The sequence below is a fragment of the Tursiops truncatus genome, chromosome 1 (genome assembly GCF_011762595.2).
Source record: "Tursiops truncatus isolate mTurTru1 chromosome 1, mTurTru1.mat.Y, whole genome shotgun sequence".
Lineage (NCBI taxonomy): Eukaryota > Metazoa > Chordata > Mammalia > Artiodactyla > Delphinidae > Tursiops > Tursiops truncatus.
Window position 1 is genome coordinate 172,038,847 of NC_047034.1, and position 26,969 is coordinate 172,065,815.

General features: G+C 48.5%; 2 protein-coding genes across 6 annotated transcripts in view; one reads left to right on the forward strand and one right to left on the reverse strand.

Annotated features, from left to right (window-relative positions):
* Positions 1-6,151, forward strand: part of CASP9 (caspase 9) — a 30,326-nt gene extending 24,175 nt beyond the window's left edge. For 4 of the 5 annotated variants that reach the window (XM_033842921.2, XM_033842918.2, XM_033842913.2 and 1 more), the window contains 3 exons: positions 1,417-1,596; positions 2,229-2,338; positions 3,894-6,151. In XM_033842921.2, coding sequence (XP_033698812.1) covers positions 1,417-1,596; positions 2,229-2,338; positions 3,894-3,915 — 312 coding nt within the window. In that variant the 3' untranslated portion in view covers positions 3,916-6,151. Of the gene's footprint in view, positions 1-467; positions 1,597-2,228; positions 2,339-3,893 lie in introns of those variants that run through there. The other variant, XM_073795706.1, reaches the window with a different exon arrangement.
* Positions 6,152-8,205: 2,054 nt separating this feature from the next.
* Positions 8,206-24,744, reverse strand: LOC101331433 (chymotrypsin-like elastase family member 2A). Its single transcript, XM_033839548.1, is given in 10 exon segments — positions 8,206-8,217; positions 8,356-8,403; positions 8,405-8,512; positions 9,493-9,634; positions 14,286-14,347; positions 14,349-14,430; positions 17,748-17,876; positions 19,021-19,118; positions 24,354-24,415; positions 24,681-24,744. Coding segments are annotated over 10 exon segments (807 nt in total).
* Between the last annotated feature and the right edge of the window lie 2,225 nt (positions 24,745-26,969).

Below are 26,969 nucleotides of genomic sequence, written 5' to 3' on the forward strand. Positions count from 1 at the left end.
TTGTCTTTCTGTGACCGGCTTATTTCACTCAGCATAATGTCCTCGGGGTTTATCCATGTTGTAATGTGTCAGAATTTCCTTCCTTTATAAGGCTGTATAACGTGACTTTTTTTTTTAATCTATATGCTGTTTTAATTAATCTATTTATGGCTGCGTTGGGTCTCTGTTGCTGCGCGTGGGCTTTCTCTAGTTGCGGCAAGCGGGGGCTACTCTTCGTTGCGGTGCGCGGTCTTCTCATTGTGTGGCTTCTCTTGTTGCAGAGCACGGGCTCTAGGCGCGTGGGCTTCAGTAGTTGTGACCCGTGGGCTCAGTAGTTGTGGCGCATGGGCTCAGTTGCTCCACAGCATGTGGGATCTTCCCGGACCAGGGATTGAACCCATGTCCCCTGCATTGGCAGGCGGATTCCCAACCACTGCACCACTAGGGAAGTCCCAGTGTGACTTTTTTTTTTTTTTTTTTTGCGGTAGGGCCTCTCACTGTTGTGGCCTCTCCCATCGCAGAGCACAGGCTCCGGACGCGCAGGCTCAGCGGCCATGGCTCACGGGTCCAACCGCTCCGCGGCATGTGGGATCTTCCCGGACCGGGGCACGAACCCGTGTCCCCTGCGTCGGCAGGCGGACTCTCAACCACTGCGCCAGCAGGGAAGCCCCCAGTGTGACTTTTTAATGACATAAAATTTAGCATTTTAAACTATTTTAAATGGTACAATTCGGTGACGTTAAGTACATTCACAATGTGTGTGACCATCATCACCATCTAATTCTAGAACATTTCATCTTTCCCCAAAAGAAACTCCTTACCCGTTAGCAGTCACTCCATTCCCAGCCCCTGGCAACCAATCAGCTTTCTCCTCTCTGGATTCGCCTCTTCTGGACATTCCATATAAATGGGATCATATTCTGTGGCCTTTGGTGTCTGGCTTCTTTCACTTAGCATGTTTTCAAGGCCCATCCACATTGTTTTCTGTATCAGTACTTCATTCCTTTCTAAGCCTGAACAATATTCCATTGGATGTTTATACGACATTTTGTTTATCCATTCACCTGTCCCTGGACACGTGGGTGGTTTCTAGCTTTTGCCTGTTGTGAATAATGTAATGAACGTTGCTGCACAAGTTCTTGCTTGAGCACCTGGTTCCCATTCTTTTGGGTGTATACCTTGTAACTTATTTTTATAGCTATTTTAAACATTTCTGCATTCTTGCCCTCACCCCAGCTTGACTTAATGAATGTGGAAAACTCTTGTTATAGTAAAAGTAAAGCTCCTGTTTTGATTTCCTGCCCATGTTTGTCCAGCACTAGGCCCCTGGCTCGAGAGGAAACCAGGCCTCTCAGGCTGGTGGCACCTCTCAGGCTGGTGGGAGCTCTGGTCTGGGTGTTTTCACTGGCAAGTGTTGTCTGTTTCTGTTTCCTGCAGAGCAGAAAGACCAGGGGTTTGAGGTGGCCTCCACTTCCCCTGAAGACAGGACCCCTGACAGCGACCCTGAGCCAGATGCTACCCCGTTCCAGGAAGGCCCAGTCACCGTCGACCAGCCGGATGCCGTGTCTAGTTTGCCCACACCTAGCGACATCTTGGTGTCCTACTCCACCTTCCCAGGTGAGTGGATCGTGTGAGAGCTTGTCCTTCCAGCCAGCAGGTCCCCCCATCTGCCCTAGAAGCAGCTGTGTTGTGAAGAAAAGACCTGCGTGTGAGACTTCGTTCTGCCTCTCATGACCCTGAGTAAGTTACTTCACCTCTCTGAGCCTCAGCTTAGGGCGAGGCAGTCAGGGTGCCTAGAATGCAAAATGTGAGGAGGCATGCATTCTTGCGTTGGTGTGCCTCACGCGCTTCACCCTCGTCCTGGCCCTGCCTCAGTCTTCTCATCTTTAAAATGGGTATATCCATTGTACCTTAGGGATCGTCATGGTGATTTTAACAAGGTGGCTGCTCCCCCACTGAGCACAGTGCCTGGCACATAGCAGGTGTGACAAGTGTTAGTTTCTTTCCTTTCTTATCCCTCGGGAGAGTCACTTGACTTCTCCGAGCCTTGGTTGCCTTGTCAGGAAAATGGGAACCGTGACCAAAGTCACAGGGTAGTGGTGAGGATGAAATAAGATCACGATGGGACAGAGCACAGAGATGTGGGCTGCTGCTGGCTGTGTACATCAGTCAAAGTGTGGAGGTGGGCCTGTCTGCATACGTGGGGAGGGGCAGCTTCCCAATGAAGTTCAGCCTTTCTCCTTCGGCAGGTTTTGTCTCCTGGAGGGATACCAAGAGTGGCTCCTGGTACATCGAGACCCTGGACAGCATTTTTGAGCAGTGGGCTCACTGCGAGGACCTTCAGACACTCTTGCTCAGGGTGAGGCTGGTGGGAGGGCCAGTGTATCCTCCCCAGGGCAGGTGGTGGGGCTGAGCAGGGCCCCAAGCCCAAGCCAGAGGTTTCTTCTGCACCGGGCTTGCCCTGAGAGTTGATGCTTTTGCTCCTTCTAATGCGAGAAATTACTGCCTGCAGTGACATTTGCCCATCATGCAAAAGACTGCTTTCCCCAGCCTCTGAGGTCCCAGGCTGACACCTCTGTCCGCCCACTGATGGAGCCAGTCCTCAGTGCCAGGGTGGGATGGCCCAGTGCCTGGGCGTGGCCCTGAAGGCAGGTCGCGGGGCCTACACCGTTTCCCCACTGCACGGCCTTCTACTCTTGACCCTCGAGAATCATGAATCCTTTTAGTGTCTCCCCTTCTGGAAGGCCGCAGTGACAACAGGGAAGGACAGCCGGATAGGGCCCCACTCAGAGCAGTTACTTTCTCCAAGCGTCTCAGAGCACGCATGGGCCCCTCCTGCTCTGCTCAGGTATTTTGTGCCGTGAGAAGGAGCTATAAGGGCTGGGACCTCCTCCTGGGGAGGCTCCCCCCCCCCCCCGCCCCGGGCTCTGAGCTTTGCTGAGCAGAGGAGAGAAGAAAAGCAGGTGCAGGGCCACCACGCAGCTCGACTCTGGGGGCGCCATGAGCCATGGCCACGGATGAGCGGGTCTCAGAGGCAGCTGGGGGCCCATCAGGGCTAAGCAGTGCACTCGGCTCGTGGGCCCAGTCTCTTCTCTCAACTTTCCTTCATGCAAACCTTTCAGTCTGATTTGAACTTTGTGAATTTCTGAGCTTTGAAATTCTGAATTTTGAGTTTTCTAAACTTATAGTTGAGATGCTTGTTCTCTAACCCCTCCCCTATCCCCCCGCCCAGCGTGCGCGTGTGCACACACACACACACACACACACTCAAGGAGGCTGCAGCTAGAGTTTTTTTTTTTAAATTAATTAATTAATTAACTTATGGCTGCATTGGGTCTTTGTTGCCGCGCCCGGCTTTCTCTAGTTGCGGCGAGTGGGGGCTACTCTTCGTTGCGGTGCGTGGGCTTCTCATTGCGGTGGCTTCTCTTGTCGCAGAGCATGGGCTCTAGGTGCGTGGGCTTCAGTAGTTGTGGCACGTGGGCTCAGTAGTTGTGGCGCATGGGCTCTAGAGCACAGGCTCAGTAGCTATGGTACACGGGCTTAGTTGCTCCGCGGCATGTGGGATCTTCCTGGACGAGGGATCGAACTCATGTCCCCTGCATTGGCAGGTGGATTCTTAACCACTGCGCCACCAGGGAGGTCCCTAGAGTTGTTTATAAAGTTCTGACTCGGTGGGGACTTCCCTGGTGGTCCAATGGTTAAGACTCCGTGCTCCCAATGCAGTGGGCCCGGGTTCGATCACTGTTCAGGGACCTAGATCCCGCATTCCGCAATTAAGACCTGCACAGCCAAATAAATAAATAAAAATAAATAAAATAAAATTCTGACTTGGTGGACGCTCCCCCAGCCCTTCTTTGGAATTCTTACTTCAGTCAAGAGAACTCACAGGCCTCCCTGTGGTCGTGTTTTCACAGGTTGCTAATGCTGTTTCAGTGAAAGGAGTTTACAAACAGATTCCTGGCTGTTTTAATTTCCTCCGGAAAAAACTTTTCTTTAAAACGTAATGAGGCTGGGGCCTCTCACCCTGCCTTACCTTTCACCCCCAAACCTTCCTGCTCCAGCCCTGGTGGCGGCTGAGGCCTGGACTTTCCTACAACTGTGGCTGACACCCATTGAAGGATTCTGTAGCCTGTAGAGGTCTGCTCTTTCCCCCGCTGGGCTGCAGACAGGCTCCTAGCAGCTTTCAAACTGGAGCCAAATGACCGGCGATGGAGGAAGGAGAGCAGAACGCCGTGGACACCACGGGGCTCTTCGCCAGTGGTCCGTTCCTGCCTAGTGGCTGTGGCCTGTGACCCCTGTGTTTTCTCCACATCAGGGCTTCTCAACCTCAGCACAGCTGACATTTGGGGCCAGAGAGTCCTTAGTTGTGGGGCCCTCCTGTGCACTGTGGGCTGTTTAGCAGCATCCCTGGCCTCTCCCCACTAGGTGCGAGCAGCACCCCTTCCCCGAGTCGTGACAACGAAAACTGTCTTCAGACGTTGCCAAATCTCCCTGGTGGGCCCCCGCTGGAGAACCACTGAGCTACAGGACATTTTGGTGACAAACAGACCAGCATCTCTTAGATCAGCAGTTTGGGCTGCTAGAGTCTGAAGAGTTAGAATCTGTGAATCCTAAATGAAGTTTTAAAAATTATCAAGTTTTGTCTATACTGCAGTGTTCTTAAAAACAAAACAAAACAAAACCTTAGGTGAATGTGGACTTTCTTTCACCTATTGCCCCCCCCCCCAACATTTTGCTCTAACTCTTTATTCTTCCTTATATAAAGGCGACTTCGGAGTTTTGGGAAACATTTCCCCAGCTCTTATTTCTTTTGACTTTCCCCCCTACCCCATCACAGGAAGGTGACTGGGGTGGGAGCCGTGTGTTCGGGGAGGTTAAGTCACCTGTCCAGGGAACACAATTAACCAGTGGAGAGACCTGGCCAGGCCCAGGTCTTCTTGAGTCTAGCCCATCCCTCCAGGTGCCTTCCTGGCTGCAGGACCCGCACCCTTACCCCCACCGCCAAGGCCTTTAAGCTGCCTCGACCCCAGCCTGTTTCTTGCTTTCAGGGCCCTAGATATGAGGACGATTTGCTAATAAGACTCTCACCAAGATGTGATTCATGTAGTTGTCATTTTATTATTATTTTCCTCTTGTGACCTTTCCAAGTCCGAAACAGTCCCGGGGACTTCTGGTGGTTAGTTATTTTCAATCACCTGCAGGACACACACAAGAAAATAATCCGGTTAACCCAGCAGAGCAGAGCCTTGCTTGCAGGTTCCCGGCTTTCTCCCTCCCGGCTCCGCGCTGCCCGTGTGAATCAGGCGGCCCGCGTTGAAGCAGCTCTCCCTAGGGGCTCTAATGATGCTCCAGAGAAAAGATGTCCTCACAGCTTTACACTGACCTGTTGGGGCTTCCTGTAAAAAGGAGTCTTAGCCTGGAGTGCAGTTTGGACTTCAGGGCGGGGGGCCTGGGAACTCTTAAAAAATTATACGCCGAACGTATGGACGGGCATGTTTGTAGATCTCGTTTGTTTCTCAAAAGGTTTGAGAGCCCCTAAATTGTTAACAATCCCTGCTGTTGTCAAGGCACCATCCCGTGCTGGGAGTGGGGCTGTAACCCGTTTTCAGAGGCGGTTTGGCATCTACTAAACATCCTAACGTGCCGACTCCGTGATCCAGTGACGCTGCTGGATCTGTGTAGCATAGATGCTCTCATCAGTGTGCAAGGATATACGTCCAAGGATGTTCACTGCAGCCATGTGAGAGTGGAAAATAGGAAACAGAGGAAAGCTTCATTCATTATATTCATACTCTGGAATTTTATTTAGCTGTTCAAAAGAATGACATAGATATATGGGCTCACATGTAAAGTATGATATGGTGTTAAGTGAAACGACTAAGCTGCAGAACAGTAATGGAGAGTCAAATCCTATTTTTGGTTAGAAGACAGTATGTTTATATGTACGTATATAGATATTTTATAGATGCACCGAAATAAATCCAGAAGACCACACACCAAGCCACTGGCTATGATTATCTCTGGGGGGTAGAACTGCAGATGTCATACAAGGGGGATGTCTACTTTTTTACTTGATATACTTTTAATACACTTGATATGCTTTTAATATTTTTACCAAGAGTATGTATTACCTTCTAAAATAAAAATAAAAATAAAGCTGGTGAATGCTGAAGATTCATGTGTTGCTGTCATTCAGTGAACATCTGTTGAAAGGATGAATGCCCTTGGCCACCTGTCTCCTATCGCTTCCCAGCCCCTGACCTTGGCTCGTCACTTGTCTGGGTTTGGAACTCCAAGCTACACACGGTGTGCCCCTGGGCTGGGACCACTGCAAGGCTTCACTGGCCCCTCTGCAGTTGCCGGGGCGGCCTCTACCAGAGGACAGCTGGCAGCTTGGCTCTAATGCTCCTGGAACCTGTCACAGGCACATGAGCCTGCCCTGGCTGCTGTCCCGGGAGCCTAGGGCCTCTGCCCGGCTGCCTCGAAAGGCTTGCTTTCCCCATTGATCCCCTCTGACATCTGCCCAGGCTTTCGGCTGAGTCCTGCTCTGTTGTGCTTGTGTCTGTGGCTGGGAACAGCTGATGCTGGGACCAAAAGATAGGACAATTGCTCCTGGCCCTGCTCGGGGTCCCCAAGGTGCTGCCAGGGCCAGCCGCGTGGTGACTCACGCGGCAGCTGGGGCTGGAAAGGACCCTCGGCTTTGGCTGGGAAAAGGCCCTAAGCATCCTCCCATCTAATCCGTCTCAGGCTCTTTTGAAATGCTGGTGCACCTCCAAAGCTGGACTCAGGTTTTCCTCTGGCAAAAGGGGACCAGAGCTTTCCCCCAATGGACAGAGAGAACCTGGTAAGTTAATGGCCACTCTCTTCTTGATTTTACCTTTCTCCAACAAACTTTCCTGGCACTTCTGGTGCCTGTAACCACTTGTTGGTAGAGAAATGCCAGCAGACAGACAAATGAACAAGGAGCCCTCAAGTATTAATGGGAAAACCCGGAGGCAGCCACCTGCTTATTTTGACAGTGCCCATTTGACAGTGTTGTTTTCGTCCTGGGACTGCAAGCTCACGGCTGTGACATCATATTTGAGTTTATAATGGAGTGTCGGTTTGATTTAATTAAACAGCTCTCTGTAAATTCAACTTGAAATAATGAAACCAGATGCCAGCTTTCCCTTCTTTGGGGGCTCTGTCACAAACACCACAACCCCGACTTGTTCTGCCTCCTAAAAAAGTGGATGAGTCCTGGTCTAGTTCAAGTCTCATTTTACAGAAGAGCAAACCCAGGGGGTGGCACTGCTGGGAGGTGGGTAAAAAAGTGCCCCCGATCGGTATGGTGCCCTGCTTTTCCCCTCCAGCATCCATTACCAGGCACGATGCCTCCTCCGCCCTCCCCCAGGTCCCCCCCACCAAGGCCTGCCCTTCTGTGACAACTGTCCCTGTATCCATGGCTGCTCCCAAGATTGGTGCCAGTTTTTGGGTTTTTTTTAAATAAAATTTTTTTCTGGTTTTCATTATAAATGAATGTTTATTCACTGTTTTTTTTTTTTTTTTTTTTGGTACACGGGCCTCTCACTGTTGTGGCCTCTTCCATTGCGGAGCACAGGCTCCGGACGCGCAGGCTCAGCGGCCATGGCTCATGGACCCAGCCGCTCCGCGGCATGTGGGATCTTCCCGGACCGGGGCATGAACCTGCGTCCCCTGCATCGGCAGGCCAACTCTCAACCACTGCGCCACTGGGGAAGCCCTATTCACTGTTTTTTAAAAATAGGAATTGAGCTGGTGTGGAAGTTTGTGAGGCACTGGTTTTGAGCTCACAGGCTAAAGCTCTCTGGGGACACATTCACAGTCATAGTGGGATCAGCTCAGCCCCATTTACCTGGACTGCCTTGGTCTGAAACAGAAAGTCCTGCATCCCAGGCAACTTCCCAGTCCAGCGCAAACTGAGATGATTGGTCACCCTACAGAACAGCTGGGGGACCCTTTAGAATGACTAATTTCCAATAATTAAGGCTGTGAGGATCTCAAAAGACCAGGTTTTGGGCTTTGCAGATAAATATAGCATTGGGCAGTGGGGTCTGGGCCTACATGTAGATAAGCAAAACCAAAATACCCCATGAATCCTAGGGAACCTGCTATTAATGCTGGAGGAGTAACCTTTATTTTCAACCTCTTTGGACAAGACCACCCTCTATGTGCCTTTTCACTCAACTCACACAGAAATGTTGGGGCTTATGGGGGATCCTGCAGGGGTTGCCCAGGTCTGCAGCCTCCTAGCTCTCAAGAGGAGGGAGGGGGTCCTCAGAACTCAGGTGGGCATGGCCCTCATGGGGCCAGGGCCAGGGCAGGGCCTGGGGGGCACAGGGCTGGTCCGGTTCTTACCGAATTGATCTGGTCAACGTAGCTGGAGACCCGTGTGAAGACGGAGGGCTGGCTTGTGGTAGTCGTTGCAACCAAGGGAGGACCCGAAGCTGACCACGCCGTGCACTTGCCCCTGGCCGTTAGCCGCCTGGCAGTTCAGTGGTCCGCCGGAGTCCCCCTGGGGAAGGCCGGTGTTCTGTCAGGAGGGGCCTTTGAGCTTGGGTGGGGCGATGGGAGGGGAGGGGAAGGGGCCACCCTTCAGAGCCCCGTGTTTTACATGTTGGCAGTGCATTTATATTGTTCTGCGGTGGGTTGCCGTATTCTCGGAGGCCAGGCCTTGCGGTCACAGCTCAAGACGGCACCATAATACCGACAGGAGCTGTGTGTGTGCCTGGAATGGTGCTGGCACTTTATAGGCCTTATCTCGTTTAATCTTTACCAAAACCTATGAGCTAAGTGTTGCAGCATCCCCATTTCATCAAAGAGGAAGACAGAAGCCCTCAGACAGGCTGTGCAAGCAGTAAGGTGGAGGAGCTGGGACGTGAGCCAGAGTTAGAATGCCACGTGCTCAATCACCACCGGCCACTTCCTCCCATTGACGGAGTGTCCCGGGGGCCCGTCTGCCTGGGCAGAGAGTGTAGGGGCCCAGTGTGATCTGAAGGACACATGAAGCTCCTTCCCGCTCTGTCCCCACTCTGCTTCAAAGTCCACCACATAGCAAGTCCTTTTGGTTAAGACACTGTATCAGAAAGGCTCTGTGGCAGCTACCATGAAGGGATACGTTGGGTCATGAATGGGACTAATTCAACAGATAAACTTGAAATCACCTTAGAAAGGTCCTAACCCAGCAAATATGTCCCCTTGGCTCCCTTACTACACAGAGGAAAGAATAAGAGAGATGACAGTCGTGAGAGACCTCAATGAGACCCAAGGAAGGACTTCCCAGCAGTGAGAGGGTGGACACTACTACAAGGAGAATCTCAAAATATCTTTTCTGGAGACTGCAAGGACAAAGGTCAGGGTTCAAATGTGTGAAGCTGTTTCCCAGTGCTTTGCTAGCAGCTGGGAGGATGGAGTCCAGGACCCTGAGAGACTCTCCCCATCCTCAGCCTCATTTTGTCAGTGTGTGTGTGGGGTCACCTGACTTCCTGCACTCACACTGCAGCTGGAGATCACACCATCACCCCCAGCACAGATCATATTGGTCTTCACAGTCCTGCCCCACCAACCAGGTTGGGAGCATGCGGCAGAGTCCACAGCCAGCAACTCGCCCTGCTGCAGGATGTCAGGAAGAGCTCCGCTGGCTGCGTGAGACAAGAGAGAAGGTGTTACAGGGACAAAGGGACTCCTGAGAAAAAGCGAGTAGTGGATGCCCAGCCTCTTTCTTTATGGTCCCTCTTACTTCCCTCCATCCATAGGGTTGCCATGAGAGCAGCCATGTTTGCCCATACTGTATCCTCACAGTTGATTGGGTAGTGTTCTGGCCACAGCTGATTGGTTCAGGGGTGAACATCTGACCCCAGCTAAGCCAATGAGCTCCTTCTCCTGAGAATTTGGGGGTGGGACTAAGAAATCCCAGCCAGAGAGGATATAAATCTGGGAGCTGTTGGTAGTGGCTGCCATTTTCTTCTAGGGAGAGAAGGATGAAGTAGATCCACGAAGAAAAGAAATTCTGAGAGAGGGTTTCCTGAGGTTCTCATAGTCTTTCAGCCCCTGATTCTCTCCTGTTCCTGAAGCTTGGCTGTCTCTGGCCATGGCTGAGTCTCTTAAACCCTTATAACAAACTCTCCATTTTGTTGTGCTGGCTCCATGGTTTCTACCACTTACCTTAAATATGACGGTGAGCCTGCTGGCATCTGGAGACCCAGCTTGGGAAAAATATTTGAATGCATTGAAAGTAAAGCTTTCCTAATGGCTCCCAACGACACTGCCACCATCACTTTCATTACTATCGTCACTGCTACTCATGTCAAAGACTAATAATATTCTTCACTTGCATTTTATTAGGCCGTTCAAAATACTAAACTAATCCTCACAGTAAGTATTTATTCCTATTTTGGACATTGGGACAGATGGGACATTGAAGCCAAGAGAAATTAAGCAGCTTTCCCAAGACCATCCTAATTAAATCTAGTCTAACCTGTATTATATTTTGCAAGTGTCTAAGCATTTTCACATCTCTTTTGTCATCTCTTTTAACCTTTGCCAACCGTATTTCCATTTTACAGATGAGAAAACTGAAGCTAAGTTTACACAGCTAGTGACCAACAGAGCTGGGGATAAAGCCAAGCATTTGGACCCTTCCCTGGCTCTTGCTGCCTCCAGTGAAATACTTTCTGCCTGGGTGTTTTCTGATAAACGAACCAGTGGTTGTGCTTGTGTCTCAGTAAGCATGAGATACACTTCCCACTTCTTACTTCTGCTGAGTTTCCATGTATCCATGTTTTTGCAGATAAGCCAGGCAAGAGGGTGATACTAATTTGAGTGTATGTGTGTTGATGTACCTCTGTAAAAAACGTGTCACTTATAGATTTATGTCATTATGAAAAAAAAGTAACCACTTATCTGCATGAGCCTTCCTAGACTTTTCCAACCTCTGGTGATTTTACAAGGGGAGGGCAGGTCCTCTGTTCCTTCTTGGTGGCCTGCTGTCATTGGATTTCTGACCCTTAGGGCTTATGTCAAAAGGAGACCCACATGTAGCCAGGGTCTGAGCAGCAAGGTCAGGAGGCACGTGGGACAGATGAGTTTTGAGATGGGGAGCAGAGAGTCTGATGAGGGCCCCAGGGACCTTTGTGGAGCTCTGGAATCCTGAGGTCACAGAGTGAATGCTATTTTGGACTCTGGCTTTCGGCCATAAAAAGGGACTTCTGGGGACTTCCCTGGCGGTCCAGTGGTTAGGACTTTGCACTTCCACTGCAGGGGGCATGGGTTCGATCCCTGGCTGGGGAAGTAAGATCCCACATCCCACATGCCATGCGGCATGGCCAAAAAAGGGGGAGAAAAAGAAAAGGGACTTCTGTGCCAGAAGTCATGTAGTCAATGTAACCCTCATTCCATCATAGTGACAGTGACAACAATTAACACACAACACCTACTATGTGCCAGGCGCTGGGCTAAGTGCTTCCCATGGATTATTGACAACTCTGTGATACAGGTGCTGTTATTATCCCCATTTTACAGATGAGGAAACTTCAGTGTGGAAAAGCTAATTAAGTAACGTGCCAAAGGTCACATAGCAAGTAAGTGGAGGAGCTGGATTTGAACCCAGGCAGTCTGAATTCTTTTTTTTTTTTTTTTTACATCTTTACTGGAGTATAATTGCTTTAAAATGGTGTGTTAGTTTCTGCTTTATAACAAAGTGAATCAGTTATACATATACATATGTTCCCATTATCTCTTCCCTCTTGTGTCTCCCTCCCTCCCACCCTCCCTATCCCACCCCCTCTAGGTGATCACAGAGCACCGAGCTGATCTCCCTGTGCTATGCGGCTGCTTCCCACTAGCTATCTACCTTACGTTTGGTAGTGTATATATGTCCATGCCACTCTTTCACTTTGTCCCAGCTTACCCTTCCCCCTCCCCGTGTCCTCAAGTCCATTCTCTAGTAGGTCTGTGTCTTTATTGCCATCTTACCCCTAGGTTCTTCATGACCCTTTTTGTTTTTCTTAGATTCCATATATATGTGTTAGCATACGGTATTTTTCTTTCTCTTTCTGACTTACTTCACTCTGTATGACAGACTGTAGGTCCATCCACCTCACTACAAATAACTCAATTTCGTTTCTTTTTATGTCTGAGTAATATTGCATTGTATGTATGTGCCACATTTTCTTTATCCATTCATCCGATGATGGACACTTAGGTTGCTTCCATCTCCTGTCTATTGTAAATAGTGCTGCAATGAACATTTTGGTACATGACTCTTTTTGAATTATGGTTTCCTCAGGGTATATGCCCAGTAGTGGGATTGCTGGGTCATATGGTAGCTCTATTTGTAATTTTTTAAGGAACCTCCATACTGTTCTCCATAGTGGCTGTACCAATTCACATTCCCACCAGCAGTGCAAGAGTGTTCCCTTTTCTCCACACCCTCTCCAGCATTTATTGTTTCTGGATTTTTTGATGATGGCCATTCTGACCTGTATGAGATGATATCTCATTGTAGTTTTGATTTGCATTTATTTAATGATTAATGATGTTGAGCATTCTTTCATGTGTTTGTTGGCAATCTGTATATCTTCTTTGAAGAAATATCTATTTAGGTCTTCTGCCCATTTTTGGATTGGCTTGTTTGTTTTTTTGTTATTGAGCTGCATGAGCTGCTTATAAATTTTGGAGATTAATCCTTTGTCAGTTGCTTCATTTGCCAATATTTTCTCCCATTCTGAGGGTTGTCTTTTGGTCTTGTTTATGGTTTCCTTTGCTGTGCAAAATCTTTGAAGTTTTATTAGGTCCCATTTGTTTATTTTTGTTTTTATTTCCATTTCTCTAGGAGGTGGGTCAAAAAGGATCTTGCTGTGATTTATGTCATAGAGTGTTCTGCCTGTTTTCCTCTAAGAGTTTGATAGTTTCTGGCCTTACATTTAGGTCTTTAATCCATTTTGAGCTTATTTATGTGTGTGGTGTAAGGGAGTGTTCTAATCTCATACTTTTACATGTACCTGTCCAGTTTTCCCAGCACCACTTATTGAAGAGGCTGTCCTTTCTCCACTGTACATTCCTGCCTCCTTTATCAAAGATAAGGTGACCATATGTGCGAGGGTTTATCTCTGGGATTTCTATTGTGTTCTATTGATCTATATTTCTGTTTTTGTGCCAGTACCATACTGTCTTGATTACTGTAGCTTTGTAGTATAGTCTGAAGTCAGGAAGCCTGATTCCTCCAGCTCCGTTTTTCGTTCTCAAGATTGCTTTGGCTATTCGGGATCTTTTGTGTTTCCATACAAATTGTGAAATTTTTTGTTCTAGTTCTGTGAAAAATGCCAGTGGTAGTTTGATAGGGATTGCATTGAATCTGTAGATTGCTTTGGGTAGTAGAGTCATTTCCACCATGTTGATTCTTCCAATCCAAGAACATGGTATATCTCTCCATCTATTTGTATCATCTTTAATTTCTTTCATCAGTGTCTTATAATTTTCTGCATACAGGTCTTTTGTCTCCTTAGGTAGGTTTATTCCTAGATATTTTATTCTTTTTGTTGCAATGGTAAATGGGAGTGTTTTCTTGATTTCACTTTCAGATTTTTCATCCTTAGTGTATAGGAATGCCAGAGATTTCTGTGCATTAATTTTGTATCCTGCTACTTTACCAAATTCATCGATTAGCTCTAGTAGTTTTCTGGTAGCATCTTTAGGATTCTCTATGTATAGTATCATGTCATCTGCAAACAGTGACAGCTTTACTTCTTCTTTTCCGATTTGGATTCCTTTTATTTCCTTTTCTTCTCTGATTGCTGTGGCTAAAACTTCCAAAACTATATTGAATAAGAGTGGTGAGAGTGGGCAACCTTGTCTTGTTCCTGATCTTAGTGGAAATGCTTCAGTTTTTCACCATTGAGGACGATGTTGGCTGTGGGTTTGTCATATATGGCCTTTACTATGTTGAGGAAAGTTCCCTCTATGCCTACTTTCTGGAGGGTTTTTATCATAAATGGGTATTGAATTTTGTCGAAAGCTTTCTCTGCATCTATTGAGATGATCATATGGTTTTTCTCCTTCAATTTGTTAATATGGTGTATCACGTTGATTGATTTGCGTATATTGAAGAATCCTTGCATTCCTGGAATAAACCCCACTTGATTATCCATCTACGCTATCCTGCTTCTCCAAGGCAGCAGCCATTTTTTCCAGACTCCCTGGATGATGAGTGGGGAGAGAGCCCCTGACTGGACAGGGGTGACATTGCCTCCCTTCCCTCCCTTGGGATCCTTGGGGTTCCCAGCACCCACTTACTCTGCAGCCTTCCCCAGCCCGTGACATAGCAGATGTAGTTGTTGGGTAGAATGGCGCCAGTGGGCGGGCGGTAGGCAGCTAAGCTGGATCTTGTCAGTCAGGGCGATGGGGTTGGCCAGTTTGAGCAGGGCAATGTCGTTCCTGGGTTTGTCAAGAGGCAGAGCATAAAGAGAGGGTTGACTGGTCCTGCCCCAATTATATTTCTGATTTTAGCCCCAGCGGGGACCATCGAACCCCCTCCTCGGCCAGCCTGCTGGTGAATCTTCCTTCTGTTGGGGCTATGAGGGATTGGGGAGCAGCTGTGGTTAAACCCCAGGATTGCATTTTGTCCCTGGTGGAGCTTGGAGCCCTAAATTCCCCTGAGGCCTTTCAGGGGACTATACAGAACAGGGAGGGCAAATAGGTTTGTCTTGCAATGTCTACTCTGATGGATTAGTTTGTGGCTGCCTGGCAGGCTGTGTTGACAAGGATTCTGAGGCTCTGTCCAGGGTCAGCAAGGAAATAAATCCATAACTGCTTGGTAATGTCTGTCCCAGCCATATGCTTCCTATGTTTGGTTTAGAAAACAGTAGATGTTCAGGCTGAAAGGCCTTTTTACCTTTACTCTTTACTCACCCTTCCACCTTGAGTTCTGCTGCCAGATTTATCCATTAGTCTCACGTCCTTGTCTAGGAAACCTTTAGTGATTGGCAGATTACATTTTCCACGATGGCTGCAATGAGATCTCCCTTCCCATCGGTGCTTGTTGCAATGTGATGTTGACACTCTGTCCTTTGAGAGGAGGGGACTGGGTTTCTTCCCTCTGGTTGGGGGGTGGGGGACTGTGATATAGAGGAAGTGACACCATGTGACTTCTGAGACTAGGGCATGAGAAAATGCAGCTTCTGTCTGGTCCTTCAGGATTCCTGTTCTTTGGTCCTAACCTCTATGCTGTGAAGAAGCCCAGGCCACATAGAGAGTCCACGTGTATGTGAAAAGGCCCTTCTCCACTCTCTGCCCACCCATCTCCTCCCCATCTCTTAAGGCTTCCCTGGACCCATTCTGTGTCATTTTACGGTTTTCCAGCGTCTTGTCTGTGTGTATTTCATCTAGTTGACAAGTCCCTTTGGGGGCAGAGACTGACTCATGACTCACGGGCACCCCGCATCCTTTGTGCACCATCATCGGTGCTGGACCACAGCAGGCTGCCCAGATGAAGAATCACAGGGTGTTATGGCCACAGGGCATCCTCCCGCTCTCCCCAGGGCTGTGATGCAGAGTCTTCTGGACGATATGGCAGAGTGAACTTTCTGGGCAGCCATTCAAGAGTGGCATCTTGGGCTGCAGAAGAGCCCTTGCATGTGGATAAATTATGCAGATTTGAAGAGATGGCTGGGGCTCTTCTTTCTAAAGGCCCTTCTGGAACTGCAGATCTGCTCTTGGGGATTGGGAGAGGATGATGGATACCTCTGGGTTTCGGGAAGGTGATGGGGAAGTAGGAAAAGGGAAGACAACTTTCTGTCCCCAGAAAGTGGGGACAATCATGACGACAATGATGATGAAAGTGTTTTGAAGATGTGCTCAGATCAGGCCTCTGCTGGGCACATCACACCTGATTTAATGCTACTTTCTGGATCTGTATCTTCAGGCAAGTTCCTTCACTTCCTAGGTCGTGGTTTCCTCATCGGTGAGTTGGGGATAATAACAGTACCTCCCGCCTGGGGCTGTTGTGAGGAATAAATATGATAACGCTCAGGAAACACCTAGCACAGTGCCTGGCACAAGGAAAGCACTAAGTGTTCGTTGGCGTGATTGTGCAAGCTAACTCCTGGGGGTGGAAGAGAGCTCACTGGGAAGGGGGCCTAGACTGTGAGGTTCTGGAGGGTTGGCGACCCCCACCACTCCTGCCTGTCCTTGTGGAAGACCAGGCTGGCTGGGCACAGTCTCTGCTGGTCACTGGAGTGCCTATGCTTGCTTGTGTGATCAGAAAGGGGGAGTTCCCTGAGCTGCAATGAGATGCTCGAGTTTAGGCAGCCCCCTAAACCCCGCAGGACTGGGGGCCTTGTGTATTTCACTCACTGTTGTTTCCTGGTGCCTAGAACAGGGCCTGGCATATAGTAGGTGCTCAACAGATACCTGTGGAATGAAGGCGTGAGTGAACCCATGGCTCTGAATTTTGTTTAATACCACCTGGATCTCAGGATTAGTGATGATGAAAGAAGTTTGATGTTCCAGCAACTATTCCCTGCCCCTACATGTGCCCGCTCCCTGGGGTAGGGGGTGGAGATTCAGGGGTGAATCAGGCATGGCCCAGCCCTTGCAAACTTCTGGCTAGAAGGGGAATTAGATGTGAATTCATCTCTAATGCACCTTGAGAGTGGGCCGGGCGGGAGGAAGGGGTTGATTCCGCCAGTTTTCTGACGGGCAGAGAACCTTCCCTGCCTCTTCTTCCTCTCCCTCCTTTTTTCCACTTCCTGGGACCACTCCCCTCTACTTTGATGGCTCAGACATAGATCCCAGCACTTACACCTCTTTACTGCACCATTATTGTACTATTACTGCTAATAGCCCACACATATGGCTTCTATCATGTGCCAGGACTTTTTCTAAGCGCTTTACATACATTATCTCATTTAATCCTCGCAACAACCCTAGAGGTAGACACTATTACTGTCCTTATTTTACCAAAGAGGAAACTGAGGCACAGAAAGGCTAAGGAACTCGTGCTGGGCCACGCGGTCAGTATTCGTATCTAAGCCTCCAGGCTCCAGAAGCTCGACCCCTAACCACCACCCCTCACTGCCTCCCAGCCACACTTCTGGCCGTGGGCTCCTTGAGAGCTGGCGTGGTGACCTGTGCATCTCTGTGCGTCCAGCACCCAGCACGGCATGTGGGACATGGCGGGTGAACATAGGATGGTATGTGCTTGTCTACGAGGAGTTGGGGGAAGCGGAGTTGCCATCTCCTTGCAGGTCGGGGAACAATCACTGGGGGGCTTTGCAGAGCTCTGTACCCCTTGCCAGCTTCCTGTGTGTGTTACCCCAGGCTGTCCCAGCAGAGTATCAGGGAATCTTTGAAAAATGTCAAAGGCGTGTTGGGAGGGGACACAGAGTAGGGGACAGCAGAGGGACTGTGTCCTACTCCACTCATAGACTCCACTTATAGTGGGACCTGCAGACCTATCCCTGTGTCCCCAGGACTTGGCACAGAATAAATACACGGTCAGTGAGTGCCTGCGGTGGACAGGGGAGCTGCAGGCTTAACTGGCAGGAGATCCAGGTCACTCTGACAGTCTATGCCTCTCCCTCCCCTAGTCACAGCCCAGCCCAGGCATCTTTGGGGCCGAGAGCTCCTCCCCACTCCCTACAGAAGGAGCAAAGGATGGGGCAGGGTTGCACCCACTGCCTTCTGGGAGACGCCCTATCCCCGCTCTGCACCCCTGCCAACCCACCCCCCAAGCGCACCCAGACAGAACACACCCTTTGGAGAGCTGGTTGGAGTTCCAGTCCTCTTGCACCACAAGCTTGGAGACCTTGACGGCCAGCGAGCCGGGCTCATGGGTGGCGAGGCAGTGCTGGCCCAGCAGCACGCTGTAGGTCCTGGAGGAACTGGGAGAGGGGGCCAAGCGGGGAAGGTAAGCTCTGGGCTGTCCTTTCCTCTCTCTGGGCCCCTATGGGCAGGGACACCCCAATCAATGCACTGTCTGGAGGCCTGGCTCTGGCCAGTGCTGGGATGGGCCCAAGTCAGTGCCTGCCCCAAGAGCTACTAGTTGGCGCTGGGAATTTTTCTTCCCTCTGGGCAATCGGTTAGTTATAATAACTATAACCAAACAGTAATTGCAACTATATTATACCAACTGTAAACTATGATATAAAATAAAAATTATAATAATATAAACTCTGTGTTACTATCGGGGAAGTGAGATGGATACAGAGATAACAGAAGTCATTTATCCTCAAGGGCATCTTTTAATTTAACCCCTCACCTTCCATTTTTAGGTGGGGAACCTGAGGCTCAGGGAGGAGAAATGGTCCAGAGTTTTGCAGCTCGTTAGTGACAATTCAGAGCTAGAACCAGGACTCCTGATGCCCAGGCCTCTATTATTTCCCCCCGCCTGCCTCCTAGAATTTGTAAATCAGGTGAGGAGAAGGGACCTCTCCTGGCTATGAAAGCATCACATTGGCCCAGCGGAAACTCCAGTGAGCACCAACCGGTGTGAGATAAGCAGAGGCTGTAGGGAGGGAAAAGGACAGCTGAACAACGAATGTCACAGAGCCCTTCCTGTCCCTTGTGGGCCTTTATAATGGTGCCAGTTCACTTTTATTGAGCACTTACTAAGAGCCAGCCCCTTTAATGCATCATCACATTTAATCCACACTAAATTCTGTTGCCTGATTTTTAGCAGGTGATGGTATTGAGGCTTGGAGTAGTAGTTCAAGTTGCTCAAGGGAACTCAGTTCCAGATCCTGAGGCCACATCTAGTTCCCCCAAGAGGACAGGAAATGGGCCTCCTCCCTCTCCATAGTCCCCCTCAGCGCCCCGCAAGAGATACTTAACCCATGTCGCGTATGGGCCCATCAACTGACCAACAGACGGAACTATACATTGATGAGAACTTGTTTTCGGCTGAGGAAGTGGTTATGTGCAAGGCTCCTTCACACAGGGTGGCTCAGGCCATCTGGGCTCCAACTCTGAGGGATGAGCATTGGCCAGTGGGGTGAGTGGGCTGGGAGACTGGGGAAGAGCACTCACCTGATGTAGTGGGCAGCTGTCAGGACCCAGTTTTGGCCTGTCAGAGACCCTCCGCAGGTGTGGCGCCACTGGCCTTTAGAGCTGTACTGCAGGGAGACCTGGGAAGAAGTGCAGGTGCTCTGGTCACTGAAAGGACCAGGCGCCTCTGCTCTGCAGCTTCCCAGCCCTGAGAGCGGGGCCAGGGTCAGGTGAGCAAGGCACTCCCCTCAGGTGCAAAATCTAAGGGGGCACCAAGAAACTCGGTAATCAGGATAAATAACATTTTTAATAATCTTTAGAAAATTAGCACAAAAAAATCTCTGATGAACAAAATGTCAAAAATTTAAATAAAGACAGTATTAAAAAGTAATTGTTGGGCTTCCCTGGTGGCACAGTGGTTAAGAATCCACCTGCCAATGCAGGGGGCACGGGTTCGAGCCCTGGTCCGGGAAGATCCCACATGCTGCGGAGCAACGAAGCCTGTGCGCCACAACTACTGAGCCTGCGCTCTAGAGTCCGCGAGCCACAACTACTGAGCCCACGTGCCACAACTACTGAAGCCCGCGCGCCTAGAGCCCGAGCTCCGCAACAAGGGAAGCCACGACAATGAGAAGCCCGCGCACCTCAAGGGAGAGTAGCCCCCCGCTTGCCGCAACTAGAGAAAGCCTGCACGCAGCAAAGAAGACCCAACGCAGCCAAAAATAAAATAAATAAAAAGTGATTGTTTTGAACATCTTTGGGCAACCTGACTTGTTGGGTTTTTTTCCCTTCTTGGGAGCTATTTCTTTAGGACATATTCCTCCAATTTAATATGTGTAAACCAAAATTTTGATTTCCCCCCCCGCCCCAAGTCTGTGTTTTCCCATCTTGGTAAATGGCAACCCCACTGTACCTGCTGCTCAGGCCAAAACACTAGGCAGTGAATTTGCTGCTTCTCTTTCTCTCATATGCCTCATTCTAATCTACCAGCAAATCCTGCCAGCTCTACTTCCAGAATATGTAGACAGAACGCATCCCTCTTACCACCTCAACTGCTGGTCCCAACCATCTTTATTTAACTCTCACCTGGATTATTATTGTAGCTTCCTATGTATTCTCCCTGCTCTCACCCTGGCCCCTCCCTCACCCCATTTCTCAACACAGCAGCCAGAATGATCCTTTTAAAATGTAAGCATGATTATATCTCTTCTCTGCTCGAACAGCCAGTGGCTCCCCCTATTACACAGTGTGAAACCCCAAACTGAACAAGGCTCTACAAGTCTCCACATGACCTCCCTGACCTTATAGGCTCCCACTCCCTTCTGCTCCAGCCACACTGTCCTCCACGAGGTTCTGGAAATGCACCAAGCCCACTTCTGCCTCAGGGCCTTTGCACTTGCTTTTCCTTCTGCCTGGACTATTCTTCTCTTATGTATTAGCATAGCGTTCTCCTTCACTTCCTACGGGTCTGTGCTCAAGGTTTTCTTCTCTGTGAGGCCTTCTGTGACTTACCTAAAACAGAGTATGCACGCTCATGTGCACACGTACATCCTTACACACGTATGCACACATATGAACACACACATCCCTTTTCCTCTGGTCCTGCTTTATTCTTCATCACAGTAACTATCATCACCTGACATTATGAATTTACCCATTCAATTGTTTATTGTCTCACTCTCCCACTTTAATATAAGCTCTGTGAATTTTTTTTCCCACTGCTGTATTCCAGGTGCCTAGAACAGTACATGTCTCATGGTGGGTCCTTAATAAATTGAACAAGTGAGTGAATCAGCAAATGAATGAATGAATAAATGAATGGATGGATGAGTGAGTGAATGAATGAAAGTAGACTCACCAGGCAAGGGTCTGGTCTTTCCTGCAGAACTTGTCACCTGTTGCTCTAGTTTTTCCCTCAAGACTAAACCCACCGATAGGAATATGAACATACATAAGTGTACCTTACCCTACAGCTCCTCAACTTTTAAAAAATATTTTTGTATTTTTTAAAAATGTATTTTATTTTATTTATTTTTGGCTGCATAGGGTCTTAGTTGCTGCGCCTGGTCTTTCTCTAGTTTCGGCAAGTGGGGGCTACTCTTCATTGCGTTGCATGGGCTTCTCATTGCGGTGGCTTCTCTTGTTGCGGACCATGGGATCTAGGCACGCAGGCTTCAGTAGTTGCAGCATGTGGGCTCAGTAGTTGTGGTGCGTACGCTTAGCTGCTCTGCGACATATGGGATCTTCCCGGACCAGGGATCGAACCCGTGTCCCCTGCATTGGCAGGTGGATTCTTTGCCCCTGCGCCACCAGGGTAGTCCCTCATTTTTTTTTTAAACAAAAACGTGTTTCTATTTAGATTTGATAGTTTAATAGGTGTGGGTTGGAACTTTAAGGCGGTTGCACTTGGCACTGTTTGGTTCTCTGCCAAAGCTGTCCCATCTCCTTCCCCTTCCTTTCAAGTCCTTGCCAAGGCCAAGCAGAGAGGAGGGAGGTGACAGCAGAGCATTGTGTGCTCTGACCAGGGTTCCCGTGGAGGAAAAGCAGGAATGATGCCTGCTTTTCTCCAAACATCCTCATTTCTGATTATCCACGTGGCATTTTCTTGTTCGCTTGACATTTAAGGGGCCTTAGATGAACTGGCTTTTTAAACAATGCTTAAAATTAGACAAAATTAAAAAAGACACCTTAAAGGATGTCCCCACCCCCAAAATCTGAAAATAGGCTGAAACCATCCTACAGATGTGAAAATTTGAAATAATATGGAAACATAATTTGTGGGTAGCTAAGTGTGGCCATATAATTTGTGGGTAGCTAAAGAGCAAAGGTTGAACCAGATTTGAATCTCCAGTTTCCGCCAGGCTAACGGGGTGACTTTGGGCAATTATGAAACTTTTCTGAGCCCCAGTTACCTTGTCTAGAAAATGGGGATCATAATGCCATAATGCCTGTCAGGGGCTCTTGGGATGATTAACAATTACAACAGCTAACACTTTAAATGTCTAATAATTTGAACACTTACTATATACTAGACACTGTTTTGAGCTCAGAGTGTGAATCAGCTTACATCATAATCACAGCAATCCCATGAGGCACTATTATTATTCCCATTTTACAGATGAGTAAACTAAGGCAACCAATAGAAATTTGTATAATGTGGTCCACGCCATAAGGGCTGTTGTACATTTTTAATATTACCCACCGGGAAAGGTAAATTGAGTTGCTCCACTCATACAGCTACTATGTGGTAGAGCAGGGATCGTCTGGCTCCACGATCTGTCTGGAAACTTTATACATCCTACTTTAATTTTGAATCACATAGCACTTTATTTTCGAGTGTCTGGTGGGTTATGATCTAGGATCATAATCTTAGGGTGAGTGTGGAACAAAAGAGACCTCTCAGGCAACTCAGAGCAAATTATATCTGTTTAAAATTTTGATATTTTGTTTGTTATGAAAAAGTTTGATTTTTTAAAAATATTGCATTTAAATATTCATTTTGGTTACTGAGTTTTGTGATGCCTCCTTAGATTTTGCACCCAAAGTGAGTGCCTTGCTTGCCTCACCCTGGTCCCCACCCTGCTTGACCTGCCCACCAACCCCAATAAAAAAATCTCCCAGGGAAGCAGAAGCAGGAAGTGTAGAGAGACACTTCCAAGACCAACATTAGTCAGTTCCCAAGGCAAGGATGCTTTTGTACCAGCAGTGTCAGCGGGTCCAGAGGATGAGGAAATATTTTGGTAGGCAGCATTGATTGGTTCTCAGCACAAGGGTGACCTCTGCTTAAGGGGGAGGTATAGGATCACTCTTCCAACTTTCCAGAAAAAATATATTATGTGAGTGTGAGAGAAGTGCCAAAAGAATTGGCAACATACACAGAGCCAAGTGTATAAATTGCGAACTATCGGTCACCATCTATTAATTGAGGGGAAGATGAACGGATGTTGCCATTCCCTCCGTGAAACATACTGATGGCTGTGTGGGGCACCCTGAACGCTCACCACTAGCACTCACCCCAATTCAACCTTTTTGTTCCCAAACCCGTGTATGCCAGTTGTGCTTGTATTGTAATTATGTAAATTGATTAAACATGTAACCGATGAAACGTGAGTTCAAAAAGTGAGCTGTGATTTATATGGAAACTAAGTTAAATGCTTGGAAGAGACCAGATAACCCTGACTTTTGAAAAATTGCTGTGAAATTAGGCATCGAAGAGAAAACGGAAAAATTGAGAAAATAGGTCATAAAAATCTGGAAGAGCTCATTCCGATGGCTTCTTGAATGTCTCACAGTCATTGCTCTACTCTAAGGAAATGGAATTATAGATGATGTGTTGTGGGGGGTGGTTTACGCAAGACAGACTGGTGAACAAATATATATGTACAAGGTTTAAATTAAAATAAAATGTTTAAAAAATGTATGTGTGGTTTCTAATAATTTCGCTATAACCAAGCTTTCAATTACTTAGTCCCAATCACGTCAGATTAGAGAGATTTTACAATATTTATTTATGTCAATGTCAGCCTCATGTATTTTCTTCGGGAGTCCTACCACTAACAGGTCCTGGTAATTTGTGCCCGTGCCCCAACCAGAATTTTTAGTCTCCATATCACTAGGATTATTTTAAGGTAAGGAAGCATTTACTTTCATTGGTAACATCTACTTGTCTGTAGTTAAGAATTAATTTGCGGGACTTCCCTGGTGGCGCAGTGGTTAAGAATCCGCCTGCCAATGCAGGGGACACGGGTTCGAGCCCTGGTCCAGGAAGATCCCACATGCCGTGGAGCAGCCAAGCCCGTGCACCACAACTACTGAGCCTGCGCTCTAGAGCCCGCGAGCCACAACTACCGAGCCTGTGCGCTGCAACTACTGAGCCCACGAGCCTGGAGCCCGTGCTCTGCCACCGCAAGGAGAAGCCCGTGCACAGCAATGAGACCCAACGCAGCCAAAAAGAAAAAAAATAAAAAATAATTAATTTGTACTAGTTGGTTCCTTAAAGCAAGGAATATTTGCATAGGGGGTGATGAATTGTTCATAGGATAACAGTACATGTGTAAGCAAGCATCTGATTGGTTAACAGAGCAAGACTGTATTTGTGAATTTGTGTGTATGGGTTGTGGGTAGGGCAGGTCTTTATCAACGCTGGAGAAGGCACCTCTCCCTCCACCCCCAAGGTTGACCAAGGGCACAGAAATGTATTTTTCATTGGCGAATTTTCCCATCCTGCTCTCTGAGTCCCCACCAATCCTCATCTTTGCCAGCGCAGTAGACCCCGTGGTGGAGGGCAAAGGGGTGATGTGAGGTAGGTAAGGGCGGGGGGGCAGAAGTGGAGGGGTGGGGGGACTCCCCTGCCAGGGACAGCTGTTGGCTCTCACATCTTCACCTCCAACCACCCTGGGCAGGTTGGGCAGGTAAGTGGGGAGCCCACAGCTGAGAGCTGTAAAAAGAGAAAGGGTCGTGAGCCCAGGAAGCAATGACCCAAACGATGTAACCTACACTCGCTGAATTCCCAAATCCCAAATAGAGAATCCCTGTTCTGGAAGGATCTCCACACGTTGCAGAGTCCTGCCCTTTGCTCCACTTATTTGGAACTTCCCTCCAGCTTTCTTATAACCACAGGACTGAGTCCAGTGGGTACAGGGAGGTCCCATCCCCAGTCCCACCAGGAGACTGAAAATGTGCCTCTGGGTGACAGGACTTACCTCCAGCCACCAATGTAGGCAGCAGTAGGGCTCTGATCACGGTGTGTCTGTAGGAGTCCGACATGTGTGGCCCTGGCTAAGGCCCTGGTTTTATGAGTGAACTTATCGGCCAGAGATACACTAGGAATGCAAGATGGGGATTTTCTCCAAGCCCAATGGAAAAATGGCCTGTGTCCAAATATTTTTTTCCATTTCCCCCACCTGTCACCCTGGCACTACTTTGAAAAAATGCCAAAGGTGGATATTGAAATATGAGTTCTATCTGCTTTTAAGAGATTATGTTATGTGTTAGGGGAAGAAGAAAAATATTGTTGTTGGTCCTTGGAGTTGTGTTTTCATAGAAAAGATTAGGTTGGTGTGCTGAGCAAACAGCATTCTAGGCCAGTGGTTCTCAATGGAGCTGGTATTGCCTACCAAGGGGACATTTGGCAATGTCCAGAGACATTTTTGGCTGGGGATGGGGTATTACTGGTATGTAGTGGGGAGAGTCTAGAGATGATGTTAAACATCCTATAAGGCCCCCGGCAGCCCGTCATAACAAGGAATTATCCCACCCTGAACGTCAGTGGTGCTGAGGTTGAGGAAGCCTGTTCTAGGCCATGCTGTGGCTTGCTGTGTGACCCTGGACAAGCCATGGAAGTCTCTAGGCCTGGGGCCTTCCCTTCTGTGAACCAGGCAGAGAAACGTGTGCCCAGTCTGTTTTGCAACAATGTGGTGAGGATTTGAAAAACATGAACGTGCTTACCTAGGAGAAGCACAAAACAGACCCACACAGGTAGGGTTTGGCAGTCCCAGCAACAGTGAGGAGGGAGTGCTGGCCGAGGAGGGCTGTATCTATCATCTGCTCCTAAGACGACAACAGTTTGTACTTCTCCAGTAACTTCATCTGCCAAGTGGGGTCAGAGAAGGAACTTCTTAGAAAGGGAGGCTGACACTCACCAAACATATACATCAGATGCACTCAGATGTCTTACCTAATCTAAGCATTACAAAACCTTGCACAAGGGTCTCATATTTCAAGGGAGGAAGCTGAGGTTCAGAGAGGTAAAGTGACTTGCCCAAGAACACACAGCTTCTAAGCGGCAGAATGGGGATTCCAACATAGGTTGGTCTGATTTCCAAGCCCTTTTACTTGATGCTGCTGAAGGTGGCCTTCCGAATGTCCTCCTAGCACTGCAATAAGCCCCTTGTTTTTGGCGGGGGTGGGGGGGCGGGGAGACGGGTGGAGAAAATGAGCGAGGCTTCCTGATGGATGTTCTCGTTCTGCCTTAAACCTTCACTCTTATTGCTTGTGGTCTGAGCACGGTGCCAGGCAGGCCAGGCTCTGGTGAGACAGTCCTGCTCTGTGACCACAGATTCTACCTTTTGCCCAGCTAGAAAAGCAGAGCAGAAAGTGGACTCCATCTGTTAAGATCTGAGTTCAAGCCCTCACTGAGTCAGATCTGAGCATTATAGCTTGGAGGGACAAGTCACTTCTCTCCTGCGCCCGAGTTTCTTAAATAACAATCCAGGCCTGATTGCAGGATCATTGTATGGGTGAGAAAATGGGTGTGAGAAAATTTTGTAATCTCCCCGGGATCGTGAGGAAGGTGAAGGAGGCTGGGGTACAGAATCCCGTTGCATTAGACGTCAGAATATCTGGGCTCTAGTCCCAACTGCATTCCCTAACTCCTTTAACAGTGTGGGCTCTTGTTTACAATCTGTAGCAGTCACTACAACAACAAACTATTTCTGAAGTTTCCTATTTTATCTTGAATTAATGTGACCATGCCATTCTGTGTCACGTATCTGCGTTTGTTTTACTATAAGATTTTCCCTGTATGAGGTCACTGGACAAATACCAGTTTTGTGCATGCCATGGGCTTGCTGTGTGATCACACAGGTCCTCTGGCCTGGGGCTGCCCATGAATGAAAACAGTGAGAGGAACATATGCCTGGCCTATTTCACCATATTGCTGGGAGGGTTTGAAAGTGACAGAAAACGTCATCAAACAGGCTTAAGCCAAAGAGTCATTCATTGGGACACAAGATGGAAAAGTCCAGGAGCAGGGCTCACTTCAGGCACAGCTGGATCCAGGGCTCTGGTGATGTCCCTAGGACTCGGCTCCTCTCCGTCTTCTGGCTCTGCTTTCCACTGTGAGCGTCCACTCTCAGGCTCCATTAACTGGCCTGTAGGAGCTCCAGGTGGTCCTATGGGGGCACGAGGGCTACAGAATCCCTGACCCAGGGTTTCTCAACCATGGCACTGTTGACCTTTGGGTGATGGTTCTTTGCGATGAGAGCCCTCCT